Source organism: Parambassis ranga, chromosome 1, assembly GCF_900634625.1.
Source record: "Parambassis ranga chromosome 1, fParRan2.1, whole genome shotgun sequence".
Taxonomy (NCBI): Eukaryota; Metazoa; Chordata; class Actinopteri; family Ambassidae; genus Parambassis; species Parambassis ranga.
The window spans coordinates 15,212,696-15,237,822 of NC_041022.1; the positions used below are offsets into that span (position 1 = coordinate 15,212,696).

The 25,127-nt window shown below is 39.2% G+C and overlaps 1 protein-coding gene across 4 annotated transcripts in view; it reads left to right on the forward strand.

The window, feature by feature from the left end:
- The first annotated feature begins 2,404 nt into the window (after positions 1-2,404).
- The window catches only part of lrba (LPS-responsive vesicle trafficking, beach and anchor containing), a 158,939-nt gene continuing 136,216 nt past the window's right edge, over positions 2,405-25,127 (forward strand). For 3 of the 4 annotated variants that reach the window (XM_028403060.1, XM_028403068.1, XM_028403050.1), the window contains exons 1-4: positions 2,405-3,305; positions 21,267-21,498; positions 22,789-22,889; positions 23,838-23,933. In XM_028403060.1, coding sequence (XP_028258861.1) covers positions 3,120-3,305; positions 21,267-21,498; positions 22,789-22,889; positions 23,838-23,933 — 615 coding nt within the window. In that variant the 5' untranslated portion in view covers positions 2,405-3,119. The remainder of the gene's footprint in view (positions 3,306-21,266; positions 21,499-22,788; positions 22,890-23,837; positions 23,934-25,127) is intronic. The other variant, XM_028403039.1, reaches the window with a different exon arrangement.

A 25,127-nucleotide genomic window follows, 5' to 3' on the forward strand; every position in this document is an offset into this window, starting at 1 on the left:
GACCGAACGAGATCGTGAGAGTTCTCTTATCTCGCGAGTTCTTGTGGTTTATGTTGGCTCCCTCTGCTGGCGAAAAAGGTAATTCACAAATAATCTGTGTCTTGAAAGCGGAGTCAAACAGCGATAACTAAAGGTGATTTACATGCTTACTGAAATTACAAAAGCATAATTTTAGTCTTTGTTTAAAAAAATACATGTATCACCACAATGTCATTGAATGTCAACAAAGGTTTATCAAAAAAATCAGATTTTTATAAACTAATTTCAGTTTATTCTGCAAGCATTGCATTTCACAATTTGTAGATATTCAAGAGTGTAATTTATTTATAAAATGTTTTTTTTACAGAGGATGTGTGCACCACATACATTGTGTTAATTTATTTGTGTTTTATGGGCCTTTTGGATTAATGTAACAGATGATCTCTAAACTGGAAGAACTAGTTTCTGCACCTGTGTGATGCACATGCAGGTGTATAACCTGTTATCCACCCATGTTGCTGTAACAAAGGAAAGAATTTTTCTGTTGGTAAAACACACTTAGTTTATAGTTCATACAACTAAAATAAATGCTAAAACACCAGTCTTGCTTAATGTCTTCCAGGTCATTCAGGAGGATGCAGTTTGTGTTGCTGTTGAGCTGTATACACTGGTATACATTTATTTAAATGGGATGGGCAGAATAATACAAACACCTGTCAGTTTTAAGTCAACAAACTGGTTTAATATCAAAGTTAAAGCAAACTCCTGCAGGCTTATGGCTCATGTCTTTATGCACGCAGGGTGTTACATTTACACAAAGAAATGACACATTGCAAGTGAAGTTGTTATTGTTTATGTATCACATCACTCAAATGTCTCAAAACTTCAGTTTTACGACCTTAAAATAACATTTAAAAACTAATTAATTTATGGTATTCATTTTTGGTCATTTCCTTTTGTTGATGCCCATTTATATTTGCACTGTGCATTTCCTGTGTTATTGTTTAGGCAGTTCCTTGTGCTTTTTGTGTCTTTAAACATTCCCTTTATTTCATCAACACTCGGACACAGGCTCATCACTTGTTGTCAGATTATTGGAAGAAAGGATAATCTTCTTTTCATGTAATCTCAAAATGGCAGCTAGTTTGACAAAAATGATAATTACAGTGTCACTGAATGTCACAAACTTTCAGTCTCATCATCTGTATAGAGAGTGCACTTAGAAAAATAACAGGGCATGATTCATGTTAGGTTTGAAGGTCAGTAAAAGCTTCATCTAAGGAAGCCTACTTTTTGGGCTCAGTGAACAAGTCTGCTGATTTCAGGTCATTAAATCAGAGACAAGGCCTGTGTCTCATGGGTGGTGCTGCTGGCTTCCATGACTCCCAGGGTCCCCGAGGGATCAGCCACACATCACTGGGAGGTCAGTGGGAACAGTGACGCCAGCTGCCTCTGTGGCAACACTCACGGCTGCTCATCCATCCTGCAAAGCAAACATGAACTTACCGATGTGAGCAGGGAAGTGGAAGAAAGAATATAGATCTTATGTAATATATTTGTATCAGCCTTTACATTGCGATTTAATAGGATTTTCATTGTGTAATATTAGACATAGATGAAACTGGGACCTGACCTCTACACAGCTGAAAAAAACCTCACATGTCATAGGTTATAGGGATGGTGGTGATTTGAAAAGGCAAGCAAAGCAGAGCTGTCACTTCGCTTTAATGTTTGGTTTCAGTGCCTTAGGATGCAGACAGCTGTCAATGTGCTGCTGTACTGCAGAAAAAACAACGTTCTGAATGCATATCAACACCTTTCCCTGCTGCTTAGCTCTTCTGTTGACAGGATATTCTTCATTTTGTCAACACAAAGTGGATTTTTGTGCTTATTCAACATATTAAAGGTCTTTTCACTTAGACTTCAAGAGTTGGTTTTGTTGTGGATTAATGAAGTCAATCTTGTGTGATATGTTCTTGTGTTTGTTTAAAACACTAGGCTATAAATAATGTGGCATATAAGAATTCACTCACTAAGTTATTATGAACACCAGTACAATATAATGCTAATTTTGTGCATATTATTAGATAGATAATTCTATTTTATCATTAAAGTCACATATGCTGGATGTAGTGTACTGAATTAAATTGCTCTCAATGCTCATATAAGCTGTAATAATAATGAGGTAGAGTGTATAGCGAAGATTATTTGGTGTTTTACATGTTGTAGCTGACTGGAACCTGGAGTAACAGCAGCTTATGTGCTGCCCTCGGGTCAGGCATGGTCACAGCCTCTTAAACAGACTGTTGATTTGAGCTGAATCCCAGCGTGTCCTGCTAGAGAGCCACCTGAGCAGCACACCTGCCATCTAGCTGAATAGACTCAACTCCCTACTGCGCATGCGCCACTCACTCAAGGGCTACACTGTCATGGCGGTGACGAGCTGAAGCTACCGGGGTAGATCAGGAAGCAAATGCAGCGCAGCTGGGTCAACGTAGTCATTTAGCCAAGTGTGTGGAGTTTCCCGGGGAGCAGCGAGCGGACCTCCGTCCTCTCTCGACTTCCATCAGAGCTGCGGACGGACTCGCTTTGCTCCAGTTTGTGAGTTTTCGGTCCTGTCAAGCGCGCTACCTGTCAAGTGTCTGGACTCACTGACAATAGCAACTTCGAGTGCTGTACGGAGATATTAAAGTCCCTGTGTCCTCATTTGCAGTTTGTCCGGGCGAAGAGGAAGCAGGTAAAAGGCGAACTGTGCTTCACCTGCGTGTCCCCTCCTTACCTGCTGCACACTTCTTCACGGATTTTAACAGCATTAATCCGTCTGTCTAGTATCAAGTTACGGAGCAGGGCAGAGGAGTAGTTAACTGTGGAGAGGAGCGGTGACATTTCCAGCCTCGCAGTGTCAACGACCAACAAATTCTCTTTGCGCTTTTCTTCTTTTTTTTTTGTTGCACACTTTGGAGGTTCGGTTTTGGATGGGGAGGGAAACGTGTCGCTTATGTGCCTGTAGACTGTCAGGAGCTCCACTGAAGGGGAGATAGAGATCCCTCTTTCTCCTCCGACATCGGCTTCGCTGTCACCGTTGGGAGGTGAACAGGTGCCTTACCTGTGAACGCCACCTGTCCCGTTCTTCCTTAGCAATGGCTAGCGAGGAGGCAGCGGGCGCTGCGCAGCCAGGTGATGGAAAGGACGGGAGAGCAGGCGCCATGGCGCTCAACCCCGGAGTGCCTATCAGGGGGATACGAATGAAATTCGCTGTGCTCGCCGGCCTGGTGGAAGTTGGGGAAGTTTCCAACCAAGACATTGTGGAGACGGTGTTCAACCTGGTAAGCTGATTATGGGAGCTCAGAATAGGCCGTAGATAGAAAGTAGCCTACTGTCAAGCTGAAGGAGCATCTAAGCGTTTGGATAAGTCTGACATCATCATTTCCATTTGCATAAAAAAGGCGTTAAAGTAGAAGCACTTTAAAAAAAAAAGAGAGATACTTTAGCACCAGCTGTGCAGATAATGACTTATAAGGGCAGCAGGCCGCATTAGAACCTGTAATGAGTCATAGCTAAATGACCGGTTTTTACCTTTATATGTAAAATGTGGTTTGTTATTTAACAAAATGACATTGTTGCCACAGTGAAGGGTGTTTCTTGGAAAAGTTTCAGTGCAGATATTACTCATTATTATTCGTTATTTTATTATTTAAGTCATTTTCATCCAGGTTTTTTATGCCAGTGTGGTATGACCCCCAAGCCGTCAAATGTTCCTGTCTTTATTATTGAGTTTGACATTATGACCTATGTCAAGATCAGCATGGCAGAGATGCTGCTGCAGCACATCAGTCAGTGTTATTTTGTGACATATCCAGGTCAGTCATGTAGTGGCTGCCTCCTCTATCTTGTTACCTGTTGGCCATCCTACAGTCCTTATTAAACTCTGTGTGTGTGTGTATGTGTCTGCAGCACTGGCAGAGCTATGTAGTGACTATACAGCGCTGGCTGAGAATGAATGAGAATGAATGAAACTACTGTTGACAAGGACATTTTGCATAAAGCACAACCAGCATGCTCAACTGGAGTTTTCAGTCAATGTGGCGGGGAGGAAAGGAGAGTGAGAGAGAGGAGAGGTAAAGGTGGAACCTGCAGAACTGCTTTGTCACTGTGGCACAACAATGGAGTCCTTTTGCAAAGGAGACTAACCCCCCATGTGTGTACTGCTATAGTCTACTCCAACACCGACCCCCCACAATAGAGGAAAATGAGTCCTTGTAGAGACACTTCTCTGTTTGTCATGATGCTGTTGCACCACTAAGCACTAAAATATTTCCATCAGTCAACATGTGTCAACCACACAAAGTCTAAACAAGCTGAAATACAGGTTGAAATGAAATGTTTTCACTGTCATTGACCTATGTTATGGTGAGAAAGTTTTAGTGGGGAAACTTCAGCTCTTTTGAACTGCATGCTTATCGCCAACATGATGCTTATGAGAGAGGTACAATGCCCACTTTGTGAGCAGCTGATGTTGGAGCAACATCTACTGCTTTCACTAGGGGATATTTTTTGATGACCCTTCCTCGTTTTGTGTCCTTGTCTGCAGAGTAGATAGCTGTTTTATTAATTAGAGAAATGCGATTGCAAGTAGGGACTTCAGACTTGTGAAGTAGAGAATGTGAAACTATAACGAGGAGGCATTGCTTTCATTAACAAAAGAAATGTATATTGCACGAATATGATCTGTACAGAACATCACACAGCTCCTCTATGATTTGAGAGAATTATCTTACTGCAGCTCTGCTGGTGGCCCTGGGCAGCAGCATTTTAAGACTTTAAGAGAGGCTGCTCTGCATATCATTATGCTTACCACATTCTATACACTGTCTCAAACCCTCCACATCCTGCACTTTGTCTTCTGTTAGGTAATAACCTGATTTACCACAGAGTCCCACACCGCACTACATGGAACATCTTATCCTCAGGAGGATTCTCTCAAAAGTCAGCTCAGCAGCGGTTGTGATACCTTGTGACATGTGGGTTGGCTTTAACAACACCAGGATTCACTTGTTTTAAGAAAAAACAGTTCATGTCCTTTCTTTGGTTTAGCCTGCAGTCAGAAATTTGCAACAGAGGGAAGAGGAATGTCTTGTATAGTTAAAGAAGCTGTACCTTAGACTTTTTTTTTATTTACTTTTCTTTCTCAGGCAGCACATGTGGTGAATGCAAGCTAACGGTACTGCAGTGTATAACTGCCATGTAAAGTGAAAGCAAAGTAAACCAGAGGGGCCAGGAACTGAAATTCTTTCAGGGCTTTGTGATTAACTATTGTTGTTAATTAAACATGTATGTGGAATTCTAATTAGAGGAGAGAAAGAAATCCACACAGTGACCATAAACCTTCTCTTTGCTGCACAGAAATGTTGTCATCGGGGTCTAACCAATAATTCCCTTATATATACTATTATATAAAAGCTGTAGTTTGTCCAGATAAGTTGCCAGTGCAAACTAGTCCATCAATGCTCGTGCTTATTACTTCCATTTGCTATGTTAGCAAGATAGTTTGTTATGCATATTAGGAGTACCGGTTGTCATATTGATCACAGTCTTCTCTTCCCCTCCCGAAATTGGTCTTGACATCAGTCAAAGACTTTTTTTTTGGAACATTTGAATTTTGGAATGTACCTGTCTTGGTTAACTTATATTCAGTCAGTTCAGAGCAGAGCTAGCTCATGCTGGGAAAATAACTTTTAGCTTTTACTTTACTTTGTTAGGGAAGTAAAATTTTGTAAAAATATCCTTACAAGGCCAATTGCCTGAATGATAACTCCACCATCACCTCAGTAGAGTCACAGTAAATGAAAACACCTGTGTAGGTTTATTGGTTACAGTCTTGTTAGTAAAACCACTGCAACTGCCAATTCTGCTGAGAATCAGTGCCCTACTTTACCCGACTACCTACTTTATCATTGTTAGGTTGTGGCTCAAAAAAGACCCTAAAAGAAAAACTGCTCCCAGTCCACAAGAACAGATTATATATATTGTAGTACGGTACTTGCATGTCACCAAGAAACTGGTGGACAAAGTTTAAAAGCTAGTAAGACTGAAACCACTGGGGAATTATTTCTGGCGTCCTGTCAAATTTTAGGTTCAATGGTCAGCCGTCTTTGAGTGCCGTGCCAACTCTTGAGAAAAATATCTTTGGTAAATGTTTGACTATCTTTAGTCATAATTAGTTTTTTTCCACAGTCAGGTAGTGTACAGTCGATATGTGCCAGCCCCTGTGCCATATGTGGCTACCCACAGATTTACAGGAAGCTGCATTGTTGGTTTGGCTAACTGAAACAACGTGCAAGCTGAAAGCAGCAAGAAGCTGCAAGAGGTGTGTTTACTCTCAGCAGGGTTGTCTGAAACGAAACATTACTGACTGATGTATCTGTCTGCTGATGTCATTGTTAGCCCACTCTGTGGTATGTTTAGCAAGAAAATGGTTAGCAGACAGTAGTGAAAGCTTGTTGATTTAATATGTTCATGCAATATTTGTGTTCTTCAAAGTTAAACGTTCTGCTTCAACAGAAACGCAGAGAGGACATAATGACTGTTAAAAAAACATTTGGCAAGCAATATGAGAAATATATAGCAGGCCTCTGCTGTATGCTATAGGCCTTTGCTAAGTTAACACTTAGTGAAGAAGAGCTGCATCATGGCTCCCCTGTTAGGTGACACAGGAGATGGCTGAGTTTGTGGTGTGGAATGTAACTTTGGCTTTACCTGAGTGCAAGGACACAGAGTTTGATTTCTAGCATGGTGGACAGCTACTGAACCCAAAGGTATTATTTAAGTGATAGTTTTCATTTCCTGTGGAAATCTGAAGTATTTCATTAAAGTAATCCCTGTTAAATTCATCAAGAGACTGCAGAGCTGTGATAAAGAGCAGACATGTTAAAATTCAATGTAATTTATAAATTTTTGTGTGGTTTTATCTCTCACACATCACACCCATGCTCTTGTACTGACAAAATGCCTATAGCTTAAAAGTCTTCTTATTTTTCAGGTCTTTAAATATTTTATGTTATGTATTTGGTTTCCTTTGCAAAGGGTTGCTGGTGAAGAAAGAATATTGTTTTGTTCTAAATTTCTGGGTGTCTGTATTGTTATTTGTGTCAAGGAGGCAAGTCAGTTTGATCGTTATTTTAAGGTGTCATGCTTTGTCTTTGTGTGTCTGAGTGTGTGCGGTATCTGTTTGATGGTGCACTTCATCCTCTGTTGATGTTGACACAGAGGATCCTCCTTTGAGGTAGACTGTCATAAGTGAAATTAATTGTTCTAAACTGAATCTTCTTTAAATAGACTCCCTGGAACTTTTTCTACTCGCCAGTGCAGGTAGAAGTAGTGTTTAATTTAGAATGTGTCAGGCTTTAAGTGAGATTCAAATGCAAACTGTTTTTTCCACTGTAGTGAGCTTTATCTATGATAGAAGTTTACACTGTCTTTGTATGATGCATCATTGCCCAAAATTGGCACATATACATTTAAGTTATGCAGTCTGTATCATATTATTAAGGATGTGTGTAGCCTATTAGACTAAATTACCAAATCCACAAGCTATTTCACTATTTATTATAATGTAGGAATTTTTAAATGTGGTGAGTATAAATCCCCATTTTAACAATAACATTGGAGCTAAGAGTTTTTAATTCCCTACCAAATGTATGACAGGAATGCAGTACACACACACACACACACACACACACACACACACACACACACACACACACACACACACACGCACACACACACACACACACACACACACACACAATCTAGCACAAGTGCCAGAAGAGTGAGGGCGATCCTTGTTCTCTCTCCAGGCATGCTTTGCCCTCTCTGGCAGTAACAAAGAGCCCTCTAATCTGACACAGGAATGAAATCCTATCTGTTTCTCCCCATTATCTGTCGCATCAGCCCAATTCCACGCTCACACCTTGTACCTCTTTCTCCACCGTAGCTGCGAGCAGTTTGAAGCACTTGAGGACTGTTGTCTAAACAAGCATGACCCGAGTCTGTTTATAGTCCTCAGTGCGTGCATGATTTGGTTTATTTTCAACATTAGATTCAGTGCTTGTTGTTCCCCTTAGTGACCTTTTTATTTCCCTCAACAAAAGAAAGCATCCTGGGGGCATGTAACATCGGATAGTCCTAAGCTGGAGTATGTTTTCATGATGCCTGTCTTGCGGCACTTGTGCAACTGATGCCACACACGAGAGGCAAGATGCAATAAGCGCACAAATAGCAGGGATGTCTGATTAAAACCTGCAAATATAAATGGAAAGAAATCAGTTTGGTACATCTATGCACTGTGAAAGTGTTGCCAGTATATAGTAGGGATAGTGGTGATAAACCCATTAATTTAAATATATTATCTGCCTAATGCTCAATTGTCTTGATCTCTGGGGTTTTGCCTGGCTAGATGGATCTGTGTGACTGTGAGTAAACATGCAGGTTTGACTGGTCACCTTGAGCCTTAGGGGTCTGAATGACCATGGTTGCTGGGATCTACTGTTTCTCCTTATGTGCTGCATACTTAAGGAGATCAGATAATGCACCCACCATGCCTCATGGTTTGCTGTGTATAGACAAACAGCCAGCCTCAGAATTCAACGATGCCTGACAGTCACACAGAGTTAGAGATGGTTGAATGAGGAAGGTTAAAATGCTATACTTTGGTATATCATAGCTAAATGTAATCTCTGAGATGTAATTTGTTTCTTATTGAACAAATTTATTGTGACCTACTACTGGTTTTCACATTTTTCTTTGGACACAATGTTAATGAAAGCTTGCTCCTTATGGCACCTCAAATTTTTTTTTCTCTGTTTCTCTACATATGGGCAACTCAGTTGTTGTAGTTTAAGGTTATTCAGCACTGCCTATCACACAGCACAGATCAATTAGCTTCATGTTTTAGCCAGTGAGCTCAATTGTGATTATTAATTAGCTAGAATTTTATGAGCTTCTTTGAGATACATAGAAAGTAGTTTTATTGAATTTTGTCTCTTGAACATAGCGTAACGTAGCATGATCCATTCTCTATTCAGTTTTTAGTTTGCTGTTAAACAAGGCTATGTGTCAAGTGTTTAATAAAGATTTAACCAGTCCCAAATTGTTCTGCAGTTGCTGCAGTGACTCTTAAGGCTTTCAGGAAACAGGGCCATGGTGTAGTCTTGGCCTACATCTCTCTTCTTATTGTTTCTTCTATAAACAGTGCTAGCTCACAAAGGCAGTTTGTTAGAATGCCACTTGTTATGAAGGAGGAAGCTGGGAGTTGGACCTGCTGGAGGAGACCAACGAGCTAATAATTAAACCATGCTCCTCAAAAAGTATTTATTAAAGGGGCCAGGTCCAGTTCACCCACATCACATTTGTTTAAATTTTCCTCTAGTAGCAGTCAGGAGGGGCTTACAGAGCAAAGAGGACTACTTATTGTCAGGTCCTTATTACTGTTTACATTTGTCTCTAACACCCTAATGAAATTGCTGGCTTCAACACATACTACTCCAAGACTGAAGATGATCTAAGTTGATTGTATAAAAACTGCATATTTGTGCTTGACTTGCATTGGGCTTCACTTTTTTATGTGACAGATGGAATTCTGTTCCGTTATAGACACATGTGCTGCTGTCACCAATGAGCTGCCATGTTTGACCTGTAATATGTAGGTTAATTTTTAGTTAAGATTGTCACCAGCACAGCTTTTTTTTGTGGCAGAATTTTTCTTTTTCGGAGGGACATAGTCAAGGCGGGGGGCATTTGTTGTCAAGGCGAGCGCCCTAACTATAAAGCGCTGCGGGAAACCCTGTGGTGACCGGGTATATCCGTTTTCTGCTAACCTACAAGTTGTGTGTTTACCCCTCCAGCAGATATAGGAATTTAGAATGTTTAGAAAATAAAACTGTGTTTTAGGAACACTGAATTCCTGCACGGACCAGTTTTGCTGACATCTCACTGATTGCCAGGTGGGCAACTAGTATGTTATCTCCTTCACTGCTGCTATGTGTGTTAGTGCGTGCGTGTGAATAGATGACCTTTTTGCTATAAGGGTGTAACGAAGACCCACACTCACTGGATATGAGATATTTAGTCGAAAAAAAAAATTCTGTGCTTTATTCATTACACACAGCTCTCCCACCTTGTAGTGCTGGTGTGGTGGTAAAATTGACATGTTGGAACACTGAAGCAAAGCTTGTGGCTAAACAGGAAGCAGTATTAACCTCCTGCCTTGCTGTCTTCTTGTCACAACAGGGGGTGTTAATATGTTAATATGTTAATACTCTTTCACTTAGAAAGGGTGTGAATTTTAAAACATAAGACATAGAACAAACAGAAATGCTGCTACTTTGTGATGAAAGAGCTACTATGGTAAAACCTTAAGCTGTTGCCTCATCATAGTCCCTTGTGGTGAAGGTTTCTCAAGTGAAAACAATATTTTTGTTAAGCGAGATTACTCCACATTTTATATGCCTGAATGCAAAACATTTGTATTTTCTGTATAGTGAGCTGTATGCTGTATGATGGTATGGAGTATTTGGCAGATGTCTCATACTCTATTTGTAAAATATATTTCTCAAAGAAAATGTATAGGACTTTCTATATAAATTCCATTATGGAGTGGGGTTTCACAGAGCAGACCAACTGACTGAGCTCTTAACTGTCTCCATGACGGTCATGGTTATATACCGTAGTTTTATCACAATGTTGTACCTAAGAAAAATCAACTTCTGTGTGAGAATGATGAATACTTATACAATGCAGTTGCTAGCAGTTTTGGCCTGTCACAAATTCCTCTGTACTAGTCATGGGATAGATTGCATGAGTCTGTCTTCTTAAGAGACCATCTGCTTTTGAACATATATTTATTTGGCAATGTAGTTTGGTTATAATTCTTATAATGCTTGTGCAATCTGGCATATTGAAATCATATCTGTTGAGCTAAGGCTGACCTTGGTATATAACCTGCTCTCTTTTTTAATTGTATATGTCTGCTGCCTGTGCTGAAATGACCCTGGTGTGAGCCTGAGTGTCAAAGATGTCTACAGTGCCCGTGGCTTAGATTTGGTGTTGGAGGATAGAAGTCTGTGGGTAGAACTTGACCCTATTTAGCTACAGTATTAAAAATTAAATATTGTTATTAAAGTAAAGCTGTTTTCCTTGCACTTTTGCCATTCACTGTCCCCTCAGATCAACTTAATAATCAGTAAAAACAATCGCTACAGTGGGGTGTACCTTCTTGTAAAAATAACATAGATGAATCCTGTAATTATTTTGTACATACAGTGACAAACTACTTGCTGGTGTTTTTCATGTAAAGCCAGCAATTTTTTTTCTTGGAAAATGTCTATGCCATGGGTTTTGAGTCTGCTTAACAGATTTCTAGTTGCTTTAGTAACTCTGTTACTGAACAAATAAAAATAATTGCACAGCCTGTATCTTCCCTACTCTGAGGGTACAGGCCTTTGGCCGAACCTGACTTCATACCCCTAGATGGTTCCTTTACCCTGACCTGCTTTCCTAGTCTCTGTATCTCAACTGTTGCCAGGGTGAATTCAGTCTACACATTAGAGATGCAGCTCATAAATAAAAGCTGCAGAATCAAATGAAACACAGTATTTACTATGTAGTTATTTCTCAGCAGTGTGGGAAGAATGTCTGACCAAATGGTTTCTTCTCCAAGCTGAGGCGTGTCAGAGCTCCCTGGCTACCAAAACTGTTGTTTATTTTACATGAATACACACTTTAGATTGAATTGTTATATTTTCAGACTTCATTTTAAAGTATTTGTCAATTGAAACTCTCCTTGCACCCTGCAGCAGCAACTCATGGCCATGAATCTGCGATAATGGAATACATTTTGCAGTTGCAGCTTTTTTTTAATATTGCTTCAACTGAAGTTTGCAAAATGTCACTAATCATAAAAAGATTTGTCATTTATATACAGCAAATCCTGCTCAGTATAGTAGGTCCTAAATGACATACATGTTAATGAGTAAGAACAGTTTTTGAAGGGGGCACAGCTGCACTAATCTAAGTCAAGGCAAAGTAAATTGAATCTAAACTCCAGAATAATATTACAGAATAGAATATTTAATACTCTTTCATGATTTTTGTACTTTATTGGTTTGGGGTCTTAGTTATTTAAAAATATTATCAAAAGGGCCTCAAGCATTGTAAGCAACTTTATTTCACAATATACAGTACCTTTTAGATCTCTACTGTAAGTTTCTTCTGCTGCCAGGAGGGGACTGTTGTGTTTAGTTTGTTGTCATGCTAATAGTTGCACACAAATCCTGATAGGCCATGACATTGTCTACAACTCAAAATGCACTTTTTTTTACACTGATGTCAAGGGTATTAGACTGTACTCCTATGGTCTACAGATTGTGTTTATCCAGTATTTTCTTAAGTGTATGTACACTTATTTGGATCACTGTTATTAACTGGTTATTTTTTATGTGGTACCAGGTTTTGCTTTCCCACAAGGAGGATGAAAGGGTGGAAGTTGGTGTACATAGTTTAAACTAATGAATGTGTATGTGGGTATAAGGGGAGGTAAAGGCTGCACAGTTCTCCCCCAGATATCTGACCATCTGCCAGAACCACAGAGTAGGAGTTTTGGCATCTCTTTGCAAAGCAGTGCTTTTTCCACCTAATAACTAGATGAGGAAGAAATGGTAAGCCCTAGGTTTTCCAGCATGGGAAAAACAATTCTATGTGTACATCATAAACTGTATATAACTATGGACAGAGCAGCTGCAATGTCAACCTGTAGGTTACTGAAGAGCTGCTTTGAGTCCACTTGGGACACTTTATCTGTGGCCGTGTTGGCAGCATCATCCACTTCCACAGAAGTTGAGCGCAAGTAGAGCTGAAGCAGACAGGCAGTCGCGGAAGCAGGAAGCCTGTGCTGTGAGTCGGCATCCGCCTGTCACTTAAGAAGGTTATTATGTGTAATTTTAAGTCTTTATATATTTAAAACTAGTGAGTTATAATAACATTCACCCCTGGACAGTTGGCACAAAAAGTGAACTTCTCGAAAGAGACAGAAACTGTTTGTAGCAGGCTGTAAACATGTTTATTTGTGCTGTAACGTTGCCCATTTTAACATATGAGTCTACAGGGATTGACTTGCTTTTTGAGCCAGCCCCTAGATGCCACAGGGTGAACTACAATTTGTCTTCATGTCTAAGCCATGGTTGCTGCTTGGTGTAAATATGTGTTTAAATATGTGAGGTTATTGAGGTGTGATACAGACGCAGCTTTTTCAAAGACACTTACCATACAGTATACAATCGTACTTATCTTGCTGTCACTATACATCCAGAAATAGTTTTTTAGATGTCAAAAGAATGATGCAGTAACCCATAAACTGTGAGTGTTGAGACATAAGGCGATGCCATCAACCATTTATTGCACAATCAGACAGGCAGCATCTGCTCACAAAACAAAAAAGTAAATGTTGAAAGGTCGAGTGTGCTCATGCTGGTACATCATTGGGGTTATCAGTTTGGCATCTGACATCACAGATGTTTCACTGATTTATACCCAAGTCATCAAGGTTCAGCAGTTAACTTTTGTCTAGAGGCATCTATCTCTTCTCCAAGACATGGCTAAAGCTCTCGGGTTTCTGTTGGCAGAGTTTTCTGTTTTAGAATAGAATAGAAAATACTTTATTCATCCCAAGCTTGGAAATTTTGCTATTCCAGCAGCAAAATACAGGCACTCAAGCATTAAGCCCTAAAAAACACATATATTCTACTTAATTAGTAAACACCTTACACATACAGAATACTATACAGAATCTGAGCACAAAGGGGGGCACATGCACTCATTGCAAGTTGTTTTCAGTTGCTCTTGGGAACAAGCTTTGTTGACCAGAATTTAAGGATGGACAGAGGAAACAGCAGCGACACTGTTAAATGCACACTACAGGAAGCCGGTTAGAGTAAAACTGTGTCAGGATATGTTGCAGAGAGCAGTTTCCTGGTTCTCCAGTTGGGATTTCCCAGTTTTCAAAGCAGTCACAAATCCTGCCAAAACAAAAATGACATATGAAAAGTTAAATATAGAAAATAAATATAGAACAGCAATTGATGACTATCATATATATATATATATATATATATATATATATATATATTAATTAATTACTTTGAAGGTGGGGGGTTTCCTTATCCATCTGATAAATGACTAAATTCATCAGTTAGGTTTTAGTATTATCCAGAGTTCTTTGAAAACAGCACACAGTGCAGTCACTGTGTCCTGAGCTATCATTACCCATGACCTCTTGTTGTCATTATATGACACTGTACCACAGAATGCAGATTTGTAAGGTCAGCAGGTTGCAGCTTTTCCATTGACAAGCTTATTCCGTTGACCTCCTACATTCAGTGTTCCTGCAGTATGCTCTGCTTGTATTTTAATGTAGAGATGATTAAAATGATTCTCTGCTAAAAATAAAAGTTTGATAAGTTGGGCTGAAAGATGAGAGCATCGAGCCTTGCTAGTGGTCATCATTTGAGGGCCTGGAGCAGAGTTGATGAGCAAGTCTGTGTATGGAGTTGGGTTTTTGTTTGCACAACGGTAATAACTGAAGCACAGGTTTCAGAGCAGTTGGAGGACAGTCTAACGACAGTAGTTTTTTTTTTTTTTTTGGCATTTCTGTTTTCCAGGTAGAACTGATCTAATCTACTCCACTTCACATTACTACGTATTGTTTATTAATATATATTAATACATAATGTGTGTTAATATGTATGTAAGATTAAGCACAATCCATGAATCCTGCTTTGTTTTGCTACATCGCTGAATGCAAATGAAACTGATTGTTTACAGTGCAAACTTTGCAGACTAACCTTCATGTTAAGGTGATTGAGTCTTTTGTATTTATATTCTCTTTTCACTTCTGTGTTTATCAAGGCAGTCTGGAATTCTTCACTAATGTTTATCTCTTTCCTTCACCCCTGTCCAGTTGCTATTTTAACATATTGCACTGCTATGCAAACTAAAATTATTGGCCTTGCTGTGTTACACAATGAAACTCTTTGTTTACCTCGTGATCGAATCAGCCCATGTCTGCCTGCTGGCAGACGCCTCACGACTGTGAGGAGAGAAAACTTATTCTTCAGCATGAATTCTGTTAATACTGAATAAACAATTCCAGACAGAGACTTCATAAAGATTTTGCTCAAGCAGAAAGCCATGTGGTCAATAGATGGTATTTGAGCATAGTTTTAATTTTGAACATTTCATTCCTGAAGCAGATGGCTTTAGCTGGTCAAAGTTGTACAGGGAAAAAACTATAAGATTGCCCTGAGGCTGAAACTCTGATGTCCTAATGAGGACCATTTCCTGGCAAGCCTTTTCCTTTTGTTGACAGTAGCAGCCACCCAGTAACTAAAACTTGATAACCAGATAGTGTTAGGGAGGTCAGTTTTACAGTGCACCACCTTAATAGTGTGTATGCTTTCTAATTATAAAAATTCAATGCAGATTTGGATAACTTAAAGTTGAGAGTCTATGTGAAAATGGACATCATCAGCTTTTCTGCAGCTACACACTGACACTACTGCCATATATCATAATGTAATACAAAATGAATTATGAATAATCACATAAAACTATTCAGTACGATCTAAAAACGGCAAACATGTATTTGTGTGTGTTGTTTAGTTTTCAGTAGTTGCGTTAACCTTGTGTTTGTCGACAAATTAATAAAACGGCAAAGGAAGTGATGCATTCATCAAACTATTGCCTCCAAGGCATCAACACATTTAATGTAGTGTAAAAAAAAAATGAATGTCAGCCATTGCAGAAGCTTGGCACATTGCCCTTCTGAAGATATTCTTAGAAATCCAGCTTTTAAAATATCTCTCCTCCTCCGTCTGCACTGTCTTTCATCATGTTTGTTTCGTGGTGTAACAAAGGTAGAGGAAATGTATCAATCTCACATAATCCGTCCTTTAATTTCAATTTAATTTGTTTTATAATAATTATAATTAGGTGGTCATTAATCTCAATTTTGGAGGTTCAACACAAAATGAATTTATGTCTATTCCTGGATTTGGGACAGCAAATTGTTTTGTTGTGTGTGAAGTGAGTCCATTAAAAAGGTTGTGGTGAGCTGGACTCATTTAACCAGTGTTTTCCATGGTCACTGCATGCATAATCGTCACCACTTTACCATCCACTTCTGTTCTGGAAAATGGCGAGTGGCAGGCTAATGCACCAGGCAGGACGTTGATTGTGTGTTTTGTGAATATTTTAATTACATAAGCTACAGTTACTATAGTGTCAAGAAATTTGTGTTGATTGTTGACCCTGGTCCTTTTGAAATGGGTTTCCTCATGACGCCATGCAATTTATCATATTTGTTAGTATATAATTATTGTATTCATTCATTCATTCATTCATTTATTCATTTGTGTGATGATTTTGACTTTAGGGTTGGTTTTAGTGTTGTGACTAAAAACAACTTTGCTGTATGTTCATTGATTGGTAGGCTTTCCAGTGAGCTCAGCTGTATTATATTATTTGATTGCAGAGTGCTGGTATTAACAGGTTTAGGCCAAATTGTCCCTGCAACTGGATATACCTCAAACCAATCAGTGCTGTTCACCTGTCACTATCAAACATAAATAGGTTGAACAAGAGAAAAGGAGCAGTGCAAATTCATAGAATTAGTCTAGTCCCCAGTTTACTGTGTGTGAGCTGTTGAACAACATTTTGCTTTCAATCTGTTGTTTATTTGTGCTGTCAGGTCTCGTCACAGGTCGGCATTGATTAGCTAAATTCTGTTGCTTTTGCTGTTACTCCAAATGTCTGTGAAGGCTCTTATTATATCACATTATATCCAAGAGTTCAAAATTGAGGCAACCGGATTCATAGCATCATTTTCTCAGGGAAAGTTCCTAGTGGGTAGTCACCAGCCTCTGTGTTTGTTCTTATACTTTGGTACTGTTTGTATTTAAGACTCTTTTAAATGTTTGTATTATTGCTGCAGCTTTATATAATATGTGTATTTATTAGAAAAGTGTGAGCAGAAAAAGTCTCATCTCTCTCCTTCCCTCCGTCACAAGCTCATTTCACTGTATCACTGCCAGCGGGATTTGTGTTGGGGATTTTTTTTTTTTTTGGTTGACCTTCTTGTCTCGCTTGAGCCATTGCAGCATCTCACATCAGTATGTTGTAAATATGAGTGTCTGTCAGCAGTGAAGAGGATTATAAGATGTTGTCATATCACGAATCATCCATTCAGTCTGGGTGATGAATGTTTCAGTTTGGGTCATGCAGAAGGGAGGGAGGGAGGGAGGGCTCTCATGGAAGAATGAGCTAAACTCCATTTGGTTTGACAAGATAACTTGTTAAAATAGAGCCACTTAAGAGAGCTGTTGAAAAAGTAGGCCAGTTGTGTGTGTGTGTTTGAAAGCATGGTCACTTTAACAGCCGATTTGTTGAGTAGTGTGATGCCTCAATTTACATTAACATTACTTTAACTATACCCACACTGTGTTGTTATACAAGCTGGCATTTAGAGTTCTCTTGAAAGGGTGAATTGAAGTTGGCCCTAAAACATTTTTGTGTTTTCTATTCAGCACTGAGATATCACAACAATCGGTCAAACATCGGATCATTCAGATCCCTCCCCAGGCTTAATGTCTTTTGTAGCAAACCTGACAGATAACATTAAGTGAGATGTTCTGTATTCTGACAGTTCAAAGCAATTCAAAGACCGAGTTAAGCCATCGGACATGCCAGACATATGCACATAGTTGTCTTGAACATTCTTCTATTGTCTGTTTCTGCTGTTGTCTCAGTCGAGCAAATCACTTTATATTCAAATGATTTCACCCATAGAATTAATTGCAGTTTCATTATGGGGTGAAATGAAGGACGAACATCAACATAGACACACTCAAACATCCACAATAGATGGTTTCATCACCCTGCAGCCATGGCTTGGCAGCAGCACTGTGTCTGCCTATTACTTTTAGCTGGGTAATTCCCCCCCTCCAGAAAATAGCCATCATTTGTTGCTTTGCTCTCATCCTTCTCATCACATGGCTCTCTGTATTTAAATGTCCTGAAATAACTCTGCTCTGCTTTTAGACCGTACTTTTTCTATTCTGTTTCACTCTCACTAAAACTGTCAGAATAAGTCATCATTTACAGATAAATTATTCTCTGTGTAAATATGTTTGTTATTAAACATGTTTCATATGTTTTGTTTCCATCAAATAGTTGATCAAGTTTTAAAAATATTTCTGAGATTTTGACACAAGACTGATTAGCAAATGTATAGATTATATTGTGCTCAGTAGCGACTGCAATATGGCGTATTGATCACAGCCCAACCTTGCAATGATACAATGGGTTTGATGAGTATCCCTAATGTGGTAGCAAAGAAAATAATGGAGAAGCTTGTTGCAAATGGGAAAAGTTTAACTTTTGATTTGTTCAGTGTTGTGAAAGGGTCTTTTGATGATATTTATATGTCTAAAGGAACATTCGACAAGCCATGGAGCCAACATGCCTACATCAGCCACATGACCGGATATATTCTTTTTAAAGTCACTGACCTGTTCTGTTGCTGATATGTGAGAACATGCAGGTTTATCAGCAGCAGGTTTAAAAGGGTTGGGGGTAGTGGACACCTTCACCTTGAATGAATGAATGAATGAATGATTGTGGTACACCTTGATGCGTGATGGTACATACAGACAAACTCTGCAGTAAAATGTCTCTAATGCATCTTTTCTCCATATGTAGATAAGCTTTCAAAGTGGTGGCCTGCAGAAACATTATAGATTGCCTTAACTACAGCTCCAACCTTATAAAGTATTGCATAATGAATTCCAAAGTCAGCTTTCCAAGATTTCCAGTCATAATTGCTCTTGGTATTAACCTGGAAATTCAAGTTTGACTGCTATAGGTAGAATTTTTTGTTATTGTGTGCCATTTAGTCCTGCCATCCTCCAGTGTGTTGTTCTCCATGGAGACCAGAGCAGCCTGTTTGTGCTTTGTGTTACGGCCCACTGGCTGCTTGGCTGTTCAGCCATGATTAATTCAGGCAGGCCTCAGGGGAGGACAGCCAGGCTAGGTTACTCAGCCAGGGATCTGGTGTCTAGCTGCCATAAAGATACTGGCGTTTATGGCAGCTTCAGGCAAAGGGAGCTCTCCTTGGCTGCAGTTAAGACTGAAGCTGGCAACTTCTCACCTGTTCCAGAAATAGAGCATTGTAGATGATTTAACTTTTTATGTAAACGTCTTTGCCACGCAGCAGTAGACACACTGCAAGCTTTCCCATACATGTAAGAAATGCTGCTTTAAATTGACTACATCAATCTACAGGTTAAATTGTCATAAATGACAAATCATGTCTACAATGAGCTCTGTTATCCACAGATGTGTGCTAGGTGTATGTCATTGCAGTTGAGTGTCCATCCTTACATTTGCTGTTTGCCATTTACTTGTCAACTGATGCTGATGGATGGATGACTCATGTACAGTGTCAGGCTCATAAATCAGTTGCTACTGTGGCAAACTGGCTTCAATTGGAGGCATCCACCACCAAGTTTACTATAAGAGGTGTGTGATTTATCAATGGCTTGGTACAAGTCAAGAAGGAAATAAGATGACAAGTCTCTTGTGACACAAGAGTTCTTGAACTCATCTTGATTAGCTGATAAAGGCTTTAAAATTAGCACCAGCATTGGTCCAAGATGAACATTCACATACAAACAGGATGAACATGTTGCTTACTTTATAGAATTTATCTGTGTTGTATGTCAAAGTTAAACAATCTGACTTACAACTCAATCTGCATTGAAGCACGCCATAAATAACTCTGTTACAGTAACATTCTTGTTTTTTCTAGTCTTATTTTTTAGTCTATAGTTTTTCATGTTAAAGAAATGTCTATATAGCAATATACAGTATAATATATGATAAATAAATGTAATTCAGTGTTACTTGTATAACACCAAATCAGTATATCATCAGTATTTTTTGTATTAAATGATAAAGTATTGTGGTTATGTATGAAGGAAATTCAGTATATTATTTGAAAGACCTTGTATATTTAATGGTGTCTAAAGGTGAAGAGCAGCATCCCAGTTTTAATGTTGATACTAGACTATAAAAGAATAAATGGGTAATCTGTAAGAGGAGGTCAAAGGAATGAAAGGTCAGCTGTGTGTCAGTGTTATCATCAGCATATTTAAAGATGTTGTGCCAGCAGTGTCACCTCATTCCCCCCCTGCTCTCCTATCTTTTAGAAACACAGAGTTGATCTTAACCTCACTCATTTTAATGGAAGTTTCCATTCCCTGCATCAAATCAAACTGTTTCACATAGAGCCCATCTAATGGCAGGTATTACACATTTATTTTTTGTACAGTCACACCTCCTGAACATGACAACCATTCTCACAATATAAATTTGACATAAGCATTGTTATGTTTCTTATCTTTTTCTATTAGGCAGGGTTCAATAATAAAAATGTCATCACATCTATTAGGAAGTGACAAATCATGACATTTATAGCTCATACATTTTTTCCAGACACAAAGAACATTACTTCTTTACAATAAGACAAGCAGATACTACTTCACCATCCCCCTGAATAAGCTTTAACTGTTAGGTTTCTGCTGATGATGACTAATATCACATTTTTACACAAAGAAAGAAATACATTTTTTATCTTTTAATAGACAGCCTCTCATTTGTTATACGAGAAAATACTATGTTAATTGTGCGTTTTCTTTCTGTTAAAGAACATACGATAGAAAAATGTGCATAGATGTCAGAATGATGCTCACATCCCTGCCATCCTTGCATGTTCTCTTGAATATCATGAGTAAAAATGAACCTCAGCCCGGGCCTGTATCTGCCAGGCTGTGTCAGATGCTGTTAGTATTCCAGGGCCTCCTACAGGAACAAAAGTCCTCTAAATAGTCTTCTTACTCTGTCTGGGTGTCCAGCTTTGTTTCAGTGACTTGGATTTTTTTTTTTTTTTTTTTTTTTTTTTTTTACTCTTGAGTTTATCAGATCGTCTGAAGGCAAGCTGTAAACAGTACTGTCAGACAAACAGACCAATGTTTCTGCCCTGACCTTCACTCTACTAGCAGCCTGATGCATGATTAATCATCTGTTTTAGTGTGTGCACACACGGGCATTCTATGTTTTGCTCTGTTCATCTCTCATGCCTCTCCGTCCTCACTCACCTCTGTTTTGTATCTGTCTTCCAGCTGGTCGGTGGCCAGTTTGACCTGGAGATGAACTTCATCATCCAAGAACCGGAGAGCATTGTGTGCATGGTTGAGCTGTTGGACAAGTGTGAGCCCACCTGTCAGGCTGAGATCTGGAGCATCTTCACGGCCATCTTGAAGAAAAGTGTCCGGAACCTGCAGGCATGCACTGAAGTGGGGCTCATCCAGCAGGTGCTCGAGCGTATATCCACCACTGACAGCATGATTGCAGGTACTTGGAACAGTCTGTTTGTTTTTCTTTCTCCATTAGACACAAACAAATATATCACACTTACCTGAAGACATTTATTCTCTTTTAGGTTCTGAAAGTTAAAGGCAACTGGTTTGTGTAGCAGTAAAAAAAGGCTATCTAGCTTCAAGAGCCTATTACTGCATGAGCTACTGAATTGTGCCTGACAGGACAATGAATCTCTCGCAGCTCCAGAAGAGATGTGTTCATGCTGAGCCTTTGCTGTGACCTCTGTGTGTAGAGGGCTAGCAAGTAAAAAGATAGAATCCACCTCCATGTGTCAGTGGAAGATTAGAAATAAAATAACCAAACCTACAATTATTTGCATCCACACAGTAACATCATATTTGATATATTATACTGCGTGAGGACTTTGACAGATTCCCTCAAGTCTCAATGTAGTCTGTTGCCCATCTGCAGATTAGTATGAATTTATCCCAAAGTGTTCAGCTCAGTGAACTTTAGCCAGCCAGGACAGTGCTGGCCTTAAGCTTTAGTGCAGTCAAGTGAGGACAATGTAGCCTAGCAGTAACTAAGCAGCTAAATAGTTATAATAACCTTTGCTGCTGTTTAAAAGCCATGTTAGTTTTGAATTGATGTAGTTTTTTCTGATTCTTCACATTTACACATGAAAATACCTTGAAGCTTTAAACTGTTGCCAGATGCCCTTTATAAAAGGTTGATGAATTGACTTGTAGTGCCTTCTTTGTGGGCCTACCAAAAGATCAGTAAAATTTCCACTAGTTCAGAACTCGGCGACCGCTCTTGGACATTTATCGGAATTTATTCTAGTTTAGCTTAAAGATGCATCTTAGCTTTCATTACATTTACTGATTTTCTGAAATTATCTAGCACAGAACCAAGCAACTGAGCTTGAATAAGAAGACCTGCTGTCAGATTTTACAGCCTCTAATCTTTATAAGAAGTAAGATCTAAATGATTTGTAAAAGGCACACCATGAAGACATCTGTCATAATGTGGCACATCATTAGTCAGTCGTAACTAATGAAAGATGCTGCACAGTAGCTGTGACTCCCAGAGTGTCCTGTCTAAATAAAGTCCTCATTTTTTTAAACTTGGAATCTACTCACCCTACTTTTCTTTTAATACGCCTTAACTACTTAACTTTTCATAGCTTTGGTGCCACTGTAATACTTAGATTATGAAAATGCAAAGATTGTCAAAATTCATGAAAGATTATATAATTATATATACGTAGTGAGCCTTTGTGTTATTAATATGCCATGCCTCTGTGTATCACTTGTCTTTCAGACCTGCTGGTGGACATGCTGGGTGTGCTTGCCAGTTACAGCATCACAGTGAAAGAGCTGAAGCTTTTCTTCAGTAAGCTACAAGGAGAGAGAGGCCAGTGGGTGAGTCAGAGTCATACCACGGTGATCTGTCTTGGTTGTCTGGGACCTGCATGAGGAATGTGCTAGCAACACTTCAACTGCTGCCATCCCACAGGCAATGCCTTCGTCACACAGACGAGATAAATCATGTGAAACCACACAACCAACTCTTCACTTGTCTTGAATCCAGAGCAGCAAGGCATAATTCCTATTGAAAATCCACATTTTTTTACATGTGGTCATCGGACACCCAAAAAGTTATTTGCACAGAGTGCATTTGTTTGCTAAAATGACCTGCTCGAGCTTATGCTGCTACTACATATGGGAATATCTGCAATAAACCCAAGATTTATGAAGTGTGCACAAAAGATGAGTTAGTGCATCCAGGCAGACCGAGTGGCACAGGAGAGATGACAGATGAAGTGAGGAAGAGAAGGAGAGTAGCCCATTGATCACTGACACTAATCAAGTCAAGAAAATAGGGCAAGTTGATTTTATACTTCTAAAATTCACCTCACTCTCCCCTTGCCAAAAACTCTTACCACTGCACCACTCTGCAATATGTTTTTGTGGATATCTGAGGAGACTGGATATTTATGCAAAAAACTAAACTTTGTGTTGTGATACCTAATGCGCTTTTACACCGGTTTAATTGTGTGTATATGCAGGGAGCTAGCTCTACCTGATAACACAATGCATGCTGCATACTCTGTATTAGTGGGAAAAGAACAACATTGCTGTACTTTGCAGTGCATACTGTTTGTATACTGTGACCACTGAGACTATGAAGGAAGTCTTCTGGTGAGCAAATCTCTCTGAATGTCTCAGAGATCTGTGAGTTAAATTTAGAACAAGCAAATGCTTTTAATCTTTTGAAGCTTCATACGTTTACTGCAAGTGTGTAACTTGGGCCGTATGTTTGTGTTATCTGCTACATTAAATAATTTGGATGTGCTTTTTTTCCATCAGCCTCGTCATGCAGTGAAGCTTCTGTCAGTGCTGAAGTACATGGCACACAGGACTGGCCCTGACTCCTTTTTCAGCTTTCCAGGGAAAAATGCAGCTGTGAGTACACCGCATAACACTACAACTGCACTCACACACACACACACACAGATGGATGAATTGGCGTGAGTTTAACATTGAATGAAGTTCCATGTAATTTTCATCATAATGACTTCACATATTATTACTATTTGCCTGCTGCAACAACTCAGACCTTATTAAAAACCAGTGATGTGTGAGGTTCATGGCTGGTGAGACAACTTATTGAATAAATATGACTGTTATTATGTTTTATTCTTTCCATGATGACAGGTGAGGCTCTGCCTCCCCTGCATGCACATCACTGTTAAAAGCTGAAATTCTTATGTGCCCCTGCTGATATACTATAATGTAAATAATTGCTTAGTTAATGTGTGTCTGATTAAATTTGATGATAGTTGATATTAAGGTTGTTGGGGTCCAGCTTCTGCCTATTCAAATCGTGCATTAGCACTGTTGTGCTCATCCATGCAAGCTTTGTTAGCACATATACTCAGTGTGCTGATGTTTTTTCCTCTTCCTGCCACAAGGGATGATGTTATATGGCAGCGTCATTATCTTGGGATGATTTTCTCACATGGCAAAAGTCCGAGTGATTCCTTAATCTGTAATCTGTAACGTCTTGGGGAATAACTAGCTCATAATCATTTAATGTCTTTAGGATTTATCTGTGTCTGGGCAAGGGCTAAATAGACCATTAAAAGATCAAGATAAATGAACTTGCCATTACATAATGTGTGCACCATACAGGAAGTTACATCTATGTCTCACTGTCATATTCATTTACATGGTGTGAACGTTGCGTTACGTTGTGTGCTTTGCCTAAACCTACACTGACATGATGTGGAGATGCTGCCTTGTGGGTTTGAATCTAATTTGTTATTTTAAACTCTAAAGAGAGCTGCAAGGATGAGGTCTGAAATACTGAAAAGCTTTAACTTTTTAGCACTTCCGGTTCATTCATGCTGACATCAGTGGGTTTTTGGTGAGATAAAATAAGGTCTGTGGTAAACACAAGTTGAAGAGTCTCAGATAGATTTTTTGCGTTTTTGTGTGGATTTTATGTGGTTTTGTGGCTAATTGAGACCACAATGGTGTCTGGGGTTTGAGTCGCCACACCAAAAAGGTTAGTGGTAGAGACATCAACATTATGTGACTATAGAATACAATGTTTATAGCCTAAAGTTGGTATCTTTCAATTACTTGTATACTTGG